We start from the raw sequence: 10025 nt of genomic DNA, 5'->3' as shown, positions 1-10025 counted from the left end.
AATATCGCAACGCGTCGTCTGATTCGTGCCTTTTAAACTATAGTATTCACGCGCAATAAAGATGCTTACGGTCGTAGTATTATTGGATGGCACTCTGTACGAGATATGATAATAAACAGTTTTCATCTTCTGATCAATTCGACGTACAGTTTATAGATTAGATTTTTTAGATGCGCTCTATCGTGATTTAATTTACGGATTTGATAACGTTTCATATTTTATATATGTACAGTGAAATGAAAATCAAAGTCGATAGCACATCATATAAATATAACTTCTGAAGTAACGTATTATATTGCTTTCGCTGTTTATAGTATTTAACAAGAATACCAAATTATATTGCCACATTTTAGTATATTTATTACCGAAATCGAACGATATAGTGTGCTGTCTTTTTATCGCAGAGTTTACGTACCTTGCCCTGTATAAACATTTCAGGGTATTTATGGTGAAATGGGATAACGAAATCGGTCCGGGAACACACTGCAGGAGTATTAATTGGAAACGAATGGCGTGGATAATTTCCCTCGTTTTTACTTTGCCCAGTTAACACCGTGTGAACCGTTAAAATCGACGGGGGCTGTGTACCGTTGTTTCGAGCCGCGTTCGATCGTGGACCTTTCACAGGTAAATATTTGCTTGTTTACTTCCGAATGCAGCCGCACCGCGCATTGTCAGATTTGCCTCTCGAATTTGCTCGGCGCCTTGTCTGTTCAATTTTTCAATTCGAACAGCCCTGCCAGCCGTGCGATCGCGATTATAGTAACGTTATTTGTTCTGTAATTGCAATAATACACGACCACGTTGGAGTTATTCATTGGAAAGGGTGAAAAACTTCGATGTTTATCGCGGAAGAGTTTTGAACGAGGATTCTAGATGAGATTACAGAATTGTTTGAATTTACAGTATATCGATACCGGATGGACGATTATTATATCGTACGTATGGATTTCTCATTAGTTTATTAAAATCACAAGAAGTCGTAGAAGTTTTAAATAATGCCACTGTTTGAAAATTTGTAGTTATGATATTGAATGCAATGATGAAATCTCTGTTTCACAGGTATGGTTGTGAAATGAGAATAATTTCGTTGTAATAAGCGTGAATGGACTGAGAAATGTAAATATTGACGGACACGTAATTGTGAGAATTGAAGTTGCCCCTAAACAAGCACTGGAAATTAATAAAAGGCACTCCAGTAGAGGGAATTGCAAACAATTGATTGGTATCGTTGTGGAAAGCGTTGAACACGAAAATTCATTAATATCTCAACGATATGAAGGCGGAAAACGAAGTACAGTTTGTGACAAAATTCAGTCTATTCGGTTGAGTTATACATAAATTATATCCTGAGTATCGAAAATCTGCTATATAATATTCACAGTTATAATTACTAAAATTAATGGTGATGGGAAACGTCTAATACATTAATAATAATTGTAAAATGTCTAGGCTCGATATGACTTTGAAATGAAAAGCTAAAAGGCTTCACTGCTGGAATATAAATGTTCATATAAGTTCAGGTTTTTGGGTTAATATTTGAAAATTACAAGTGAATAGAAACTAATTTCCTTTATGAATAAAATAAAACAAAGCAATGACTCTGTTTAATCTGTCAAGGGTGCCAGTTTATTGTATTATGTACTGTCGAACGTAACTATAAATACATACACATTCACAGTCTATTTATGACTTAATAATTGTTAAAATTAACGGTGACTAAAAGCGTATATAATAGGTTAATAATAATTCTAAAATACGTCGTCGATCCTATATAAATTTGGAAAAAAAAACCGCGAAGTTTATGGCTCGACTAAACACAATCGTTGGGATATTTTACCGGACTTAAACAATATTTAATTCTTAGAATACCGTGATAATTCTCCCTCGATATTAAATGCAACGCGTGGATTCGTTGGCCGGTTGCCAGTGAACGTCAACGAGATTCGCAGACGTATTTTGTTCGCGTGCTTGATATATCGCGAACAGATGCATCGCGCGGTTCTCGTGCAACCTTTTGACAAAAATAACACAACGAAGGCGATCGGCCGAGTCGAGGAACGATTTTATTAAGAACCCCCCCATTTATATTTACGCCGTGGAATGTAACGACGACAACGAAAATACACTCGGTTTGATCCAAAATTGAACAGTGTTACCGAGTTAAATCTGCCATGCTTGTTTCACCCACTATTCTCTTCTACATTCGGTTGTTAAAAAAATTGCAAATCGATTTGTAATTTAGCATACTGTAAATGGAGGGTACGATAATTGCAAGAATGATTCTTGCATCTAGAAAATTCATTCAGTCGATCAACTTCCTCCATGGACCAAAATTGAACCTATTAACCGGGGAAAGTGAGTTTACTTCTCATTTGTATCCAATTGTATCTTCTAACAGATTTTCTATTCCTTCTTTCTTTGCCTAAAGATTGTAGCATTTAATGGTGTATAATTTACAATATCTCGAGTGAACAATTGGTCTCACTACTATTGATCGTAAAGTATTGGGTTGTTGAGGAAATAGCGTTTTTGTTTTTAATACAAACAAATCATTAGTACGCAACAAAAAAAAACTGCCTCAATCATCTTAATGAACAGCATTAAAGGGTAAACGGCCTCGGCGGAACGCGAAGTCGGGCATATTAATCGTGATCGTTAAGCTAAATATTGTTCGATGACGCGATTCGGTATTTGCATGAACTCACGTATGCATCGTGCATTTCAACGACTACCGACCGAGATGGGCCGCCATATTTCAGCTCATTGGACTGATCTTGTCCATTTCGTATTCATGGCTTCGGGGCCTCGATCATTTCCAAAACTGACGGGAACATGCGATATCACGTACGCGCAATTAAAAACGCGAAAACTTAAAATATTGGGTTGAATGGAAAGTTCGTTGCGTTTTTTGTTGTTGTTAGATATAATAACTAAAGGAAGACAACAAATGGAATAAACCTTGTGTCAAAAATAGATTTATTCAATAACTGTACACAGAATTGTTTTAAAATACGTATCGATTAAATTGGACGTCAACATATTTATTAAGAATGATTACATGGTTTGCATCGATTTTATATTCGATCGAAAGTGGTGAAGCAATTATACCTAAGCGTACTTAACTTTTAATCGATACTGTACACGAGAATACACAATGGACTTTGTGATATAAGTGTATTGTACAAGTCGTGAATAACTAGTAATTAATATTATTCAGCATATCGCGTTCATAAACGCATGCATACTTTATTATTAATTATAGACGTCCGAATGGGGGTGGCTGATAAAGCTGAAATCGCTGAAATTCGCTAAATCATATAGCTTATACCTAATACAACCGATTTTAATAATCAATTTACTTAACAAAGTCGATAAAAAAAATAGAAGCGTCTTTCATTTTCTAATGAAAAAGAATCTAAATAATCGAATTTCAGATTGAACTTCAAAGACCATGAACATTCTATACCTCTACACTAAGCGAAAGGAAACAAAACAAAATCGGTTTTCCAAAAAGGTTTTCCTTGCAATACTAACAGACATGTTTCATCTCCATACAAAATTTCCTTAGGAACTATAGGTTACAATACTATTACATGATCTTCTAATCATTTCAAGCAACATAGAGTATAACAATAGAATACAATTTCCTTTTCATTCCTAACACAATAAACAAAACGAAACGTGTTCATCTAGTTCTGTAGTTCGTAAAGAAGATCACAGGACCGCGTATTCCCAGAAATATCTGCAGCTTCCTGATGAGGGTCCAAAAGATCCGCAAGACCGACCCTCATCGAAAATATCGAGAAGGCCCACGAATAAAGGGACTCTGAAGACAGTTTCGAGGGCAATCGATGGAATAAGGATAGCCCCATTGAAATAGGTCTGCACTGGTTACAATCTAGTAGCTCTCGAAGAACCGATGGGAAAGCCCAATTATCGTCAGATTCCTATAACGGTTATCACGTCTCCTGTTGTACATCTGTTCTGTTGGGCTCTGTGTCGAAGAATTCCTCCTGGACTTCAGTCAGGCTCTTCCCAGTGGTGTCTTTGACCACGATGGCACAGAACAACGTGGAAAGCCAGCATATACCGGCGCAGAGCCACATTGCCTTCGTGGCGCCCAGGCTGATGATCATTTCGTCGAAAGTCAGCGCGGACAGCAGCGACACCAGCCAACCGAGGCTGACCACTACGGAAGCGACTGGAACTTTCACCTCGACCGGAAGTGTATCGCCCAAAACGGACCAGGAGATTGGACCCAGGCCGAGGTTGAAGGCGGCGAAGAAGAGGATGATCCAGGCAGGCGGCATCCAGAAGTAGATGTCGTCGTATTCCGGGTCTTTGTCACGTAGACCGAAGAACCAACCTGGAACAACGTGAGACGATCGATTGAATATTATTTTGGAAAATTTCATTGGTTCGTTGCAACTTGCCTACGGTGTGACGTGATTGTTCTGGAAAACGAAATTTTACCAGGGATTCTTGAACAGCTGAGAGAAAAAAAAAGAGCAGACGAATCGAAAGTTTTTAGTCTACATCGGGAAGAGGAAGTTTGGTACTGTCGTTTTCCCTTTAGGAGGAAGAAATGGAAAGGCCTTTGAACTATGTAACATGTCTTTCGTCATTTTTTTTTATTGGGACTTAATAGTTTTTGGTTCAAGGTATTGTAGAACGTGGATTATTCGAGGTAATTAGGGAGACAAATATGTTTTTATAAGCGATGTTTTTTGGTTAGCTTGGTGGTAGAATGTTGGAAGAATGGAAGATCGTCTAATAGTGAAATGGTAAAATCAGAAACTTGTTGTTAGGTTTAGTGGATCAATTTAATAACAAATTATCGATATAATGGCGGTAGATGTGGGATCTGAAATTATGAAAGAGATTCTATTATAATGAATTTGAATTAGTGATACAATGAAGTTTCAAATATTAATACAATTGGCTTTATATACTGTATTTAAATCAGACGTGGGTATCATTTGCATGAAATTATCAGAAGGCGATTATTTGAGTAATAAATTTATTCAATCGATTGAAAGTAGTTCTGAATTGATTGCACGTTAATCTATTTGTCAAAGAAAAGTATTTTGTTTTTGAATTATCAAAATTACTTCCGAATATGAATTTTCTCATATAGATGAGGTATCCGCGAATAAAAAGATTTCAAATACTCTGTTACAAATAACTTTAGTAATTGTAAATACTACAGACTATTCCACATAAAATTAGCTTTCTCATGGTACTTTCAAGATACAAAAATTACCAGAATATTGCAGATATTATATCTTATTATTATACTTCGAATAACTTCTATGCTCGGGCGTTTACTCTGAATGTATTAAAATTATCCGTTCAATTTAACGTGGTAGAACTAACAAGCCAGGGGAAAGTTAACCAATCGTTAATTTATCCTTGAAGCTGAAATTTATTTGTCGTTTAAGTGTTTCCAACAAGCGTCTGTATTACCGATTGATCTACGGTCTATTTTGACGTTCTGATGTGTGTTATGTAGCATGCGCCGGAAGTATTGCGGAAGAGCTCGTATTTTAAGCTGGATCGAAGCCAGGTACGACTTACGCCTGGATTAGGAGATGTATCCAATAAACGGAGTCGACTTTCACCTTGAAAATTTTGTCAGACGAAAATAAACAAAAAGAGCGTTTATATCGCGACGTTCCATGGATTCTACACGACCACCGACATATACAGGGTGTCTCGAAACCAGTATAAAACCTTCAACAGATCCTTTGGAATGCAATTTTGAACGAAAGAAAACAATTGTTTTATTATCTTTTGCAGACTCACAGTACGTAATTAATTTGTATAATTAAATAATCACAGTCGTAAATGACGGACACATCGAATTTATATAACTTCCGTGAAGACCCATTAATTTCGACGGGTAAATTGACTAAATAATTGCTCCTATATCACAGCAATTAACGGAAAACGTATAGAAATTATAACAGACCGTAATATTCGTGGGGAAAATTAATTGGTTCCGTATAAAGTACATTACAAAACAACGTCAAATTGTGCGATAATTGCCATCAATCATTATTATTTACGACAGCAATTCCTATTGTTCCTTGAAAAAGTAAGGAAGCTGAAAAATGGAGAATACTTTTTCAAAACTAAAAGAAAATGGAATATCTTATTTTGTTAAAAGAATTCTCGATAATTGGATTTGCTTTTTCTTGAAAAATTTCATTGCGCTATATATTTGATCTGTAGTAATAACCAGAGCTCTATACATTATTCACATGGATCGTTGTTAAATGATCAATAAGTAACCCACTATATTTTTCCACATTCAATACAATAATTTCAGGGAAATCAGAAGTGATATTTGCCCTCATTCTTCAGAAAGATAAATATTTTACCACTAAAGCAATCATGACCAGTTTAATCGTTCTAATTCCCACCTTTTCGAAAATTTCGGTAAGTTTACTGTTAAATTTTCACTGGCACCGCCAATTTATTAAACAGAAATAATAGCGGATCACTTCTTGGTAAACCTAAAGATTAATTCGGCCAGGTCCAGATCAATTTCCTGTCGATGATTATCAGCGCAGTCGCGGAAGGAAAATCGGGTTTACTCGTGTGGCGTATGTACGAAATGGTTGTTTACCTAACAATATCAGGAACAATCCCATGAGGGAGGTGGACAAGGCGAGGAGAATACGACGTCCGAGCACGTCGACGAGTAACGCGGCGAGGAGGGACGCCAATATTTGAACGGCCCCGACTAGCAACGTCTGCTCGCTTCCGGTCAGCTCACCGGAACCGATGGTGTTGAAGAGGGTCAGAGCGTAGAAGATCATCATATTGGCGCCGCTCAGGTGCTGACTGAGTACTACGCCCAGGCAGGTCGCGAACGAGCGCAGCACCCGACGATTCTTTATCATCGTCGGAATCAGCTGAAATCGTCGAAAATAAGAAAATTGAACGAGAGAATCGCGATTCAGAAGACAGAATTTGTTATTTTTATCATTCTGCAACAAGACATTCAATCAATTAGCTGGCTTACTCACGTGGAATTTTATTCAAGTAGGATTAAGAATTATTTGTGCTTTCGAGAAATTTGGAAATAACGAAAACACAGAATACAAATGGATAACGTAGGGGAGACTGATTTTATGTTAACCCTTTAAGAAGGGGAGTTTACCTTTTTCGGTTGAACCATGAGAATTAGCCGTTTAATCTCGTTGATTTTGCGTTGGGCATCGTAATCGATACCGTGAAACCATTTCAAGGATACTATTGCATTGATCTCATCGTTCCTCGACAAATAGTAGTAGGGACTGTTGCTAAGTCTCGTCGACATGATTAATAGAACACACGGCATTCCGCAAGCCAAGCTGTACCTTAACGGGAAAGAAAATCAGAAATATTTCAAGCTGAACCGATATCGTTATATGAAAACAAAAAGATTCATTAAATAATCCGACGTGACAGATTGTTCAACGTAGCTTCAATTGTGAACATAAACGTCAAGCAAATTGAACTTCCGGTGACAAATCGGCCAATTTCATTTTCCGAACGGCAAAGGACGAACCGCAGTCAAGTTGGAATCGAACAATTCCACTTGGTAAGGACTCATTGAAACGAAGTCTACGCTCGTGAACGACTGTAAATCGACCCACATACACGCACACTCAGGCCAGTAATCTGTTTTCGTCGAGTTTCAGGAGAAACTCTGACGTACGATCGATATCGACCTTCTCATGGAATTTTTGATATTACGCCTTACGTCGACACGGTGCTGTGTTTCTCCTCCATGTATGCCGCGACGAACACGTACATAACGCCCAGGTTGATGAAAATTTGGAAAAACGACAGGAGACGTCCACGGATCTTCTCGTCCGCGATCTCGGCTATATAGATTGGCATTAGAACGCAGAACACGCCAGCCGGGAGCCCACAGATCACTCGACCGATCATCAACAAAATCTGAAAGTCGCACAAAAACAAACGGAGAAGTTAATTAAAAAAGAAGAAAGTTCCAAGGCTCCTCGGCACTGAGTGTTCAGACGTCATCCCCACCACTGAGGGGATTCTCTGTGGGACCAGTCAAGGGCTTATTGGAGGGTATGACGCCTGAACACTCAGAGCCGAGGAGCCTTCGAATACTCATCGACAATTCACTGTACTGCCATAACTCGAGAACCATGGAAGGAAAGGTCAGGGATCTCGTACTTTGTCGTTAGCGAATACGATGAGACACCAGCCAACAGCGAGAACCGCTCCAAAGGCGGGCATTTTCGGGGTCCGACTGAATCGCCCGAAGAAGAACGGCGTCAGAATCGCTCCGACGCAAGCTCCGGCGTTCAATAAACCGCCGATAAGTCCGATCTCGAGCGAGCTGGCGTCCAGGTAATTTCGGAACACCTCGCCGGCCGTGGAATTCCAGCCGAGTGAGACGCCGACGGTGAAACCACCCAGGGACGCTGGAAATTCACGAACAAAAGACGGTACACCGGAGTCAGCTATCACTTTTGCCTGCCCCTCGGCCCTGTGTCCAGTCCATTCTGGACCTGGTCTCTTCTTTGATCCTTGATGTCGTCGTACCACGTCAGACCCCCTAATTGCCGGGTTCACGCTGGTTAATTTACCCTCGAACGCGCACCCCCGTGGGCTGTCGTGTTTCCCGTTCACAGAGGAGAAATTTGCTTTCTGAGAAAATTGCGAACAAGAGGCGACAAACGTTGTCGAAGTTTTTTTTTTCTTAAGAAAAATTTTCTTTTGTATCTCTTTTTGTGCTTTTAAATGGTGAATGTTTCGAGTTGGAGCTGTTTTGTGTGTTTTTTTTTCGACATTGGTGAAACAAATTCGAGGAATTTGAGTTTCGTAATGGTTTTGAGAAATGTTTGGGGTTCGGATAGAGGAATGAGTGTGTGTTTCGTTTTAACAAAAGGAAATGGGAGTTTTCTTTTTAATCGAAGAAATTTTGCTTTTGTCTCTCTTTGTGCTTTTGAAAGCGACGTTTTTCGGTTCGAGTTTGTTTGCTGTTTGCTGTACTTGACGCAAGTGGAACAAGTTCTGGGGATTCTGGCAGCGAACATGGACGAGTGTTGTATTTTGACCACGTACTCTTTTCTATTATATTCCAAGAATCAGTTGAATAGAAATAATGATTGCTAATTACAATACGATTAAAAGGTCTTGGTGTTAAAGGGTTAATAGAATGATTGTTTCGTTTCATTTAGAATCGTATTGGTGGAGTGTTCGTCGCTATGTCTAAGTGAATGTATATAAGGCAGAGGATCGTAATGACGATTATCAGAAGAATAAGGTATATCAAAATGTATGTTAATACATATTTAGATATCATAGTGAACCTATGAAGAATAACGAAATAATAAATGTTCTGTTACCGTGAATGATTTAATATTTAAGTGTATTAACAGAATGAAAGTTTGCAGGGAACTTAATTGACTGTGGTGTTGTGGTCTCGATGCATATTGTCGTATAAAGTGTAACATAAAATTTTTAATGCAAACGTTTGAGTAACTATACAATCAGTGTCAGTATCCAAAACATCAGTAATCATAACCTCAATACAATTTTTAACGAAACTCCTTGAAGGTAGATGAGGAATAACGAAGGAAGGTTAACTTACCTATGACAGCTGCGATGTATTGCTCCTGTCTTCGGATTCGGACGGTGTTCTCACTGATCGATCTCGAGGGCATCGATCTCGGGGTCATGGATCTCGAGGTCATCGTTTCCTAAGACGACGAAACACGATATTTTCGAAAAATTTTCGGGCCCCCGACGCTGAGAAATCAGTTGACCTGATGGAATCGAGCTGAAACTGAACCAGGCCCGAGTTCGATACAGCAATATCGAGTTTTCGGATCTCGTAAAGTCGATCGTAGTCGCCAGTTGTTCTGCAAAACAAAACGACATTGATCGGTGATTATACGGGGGTGTACACTCAATGACAAAAGTTCCATTTGGAATCCATTGAAATTAACTATATTTGTTCGTCTTTCATTTCTTCACATTCGGGAACACGG

The 10025-nt window shown here is 38.7% G+C and overlaps 1 protein-coding gene across 1 annotated transcript; it reads right to left on the bottom strand.

The window, feature by feature from the left end:
- Positions 1 to 3962: 3962 nt before the first annotated feature.
- LOC107186229 (facilitated trehalose transporter Tret1-like) lies at positions 3963 to 9698 on the bottom strand. Its single transcript, XM_015574051.1, has 6 exons — positions 9626 to 9698; positions 8203 to 8453; positions 7757 to 7956; positions 7172 to 7370; positions 6635 to 6923; positions 3963 to 4369 (listed from the first exon to the last, which is right to left on the bottom strand). Exons 1-6 carry the CDS (start codon positions 9696 to 9698, stop codon positions 3963 to 3965), a joined length of 1419 nt encoding a protein of 472 aa, XP_015429537.1.
- Between the last annotated feature and the right edge of the window lie 327 nt (positions 9699 to 10025).

Source organism: Dufourea novaeangliae, unplaced genomic scaffold (assembly GCF_001272555.1).
Source record: "Dufourea novaeangliae isolate 0120121106 unplaced genomic scaffold, ASM127255v1 scaffold64, whole genome shotgun sequence".
Taxonomy (NCBI): Eukaryota; Metazoa; Arthropoda; class Insecta; order Hymenoptera; family Halictidae; genus Dufourea; species Dufourea novaeangliae.
This window is presented reverse-complemented; position numbering and strand designations above follow the sequence as displayed.

Coding starts and splice junctions, on each gene's coding strand:
- LOC107186229 (XM_015574051.1), bottom strand. CDS start 9,698: ATGCCCTCGAGATCGATCAGTGAGAACACCGTCCGAATCCGAAGACAG. Junction 8,454..9,625: donor ATACATCGCAGCTGTCATAG/GTAAGTTAACCT, acceptor GTGAATTTCCAG/CGTCCCTGGGTGGTTTCACC. Junction 7,371..7,756: donor AAACACAGCACCGTGTCGAC/GTAAGGCGTAAT, acceptor TTTCCCGTTAAG/GTACAGCTTGGCTTGCGGAA.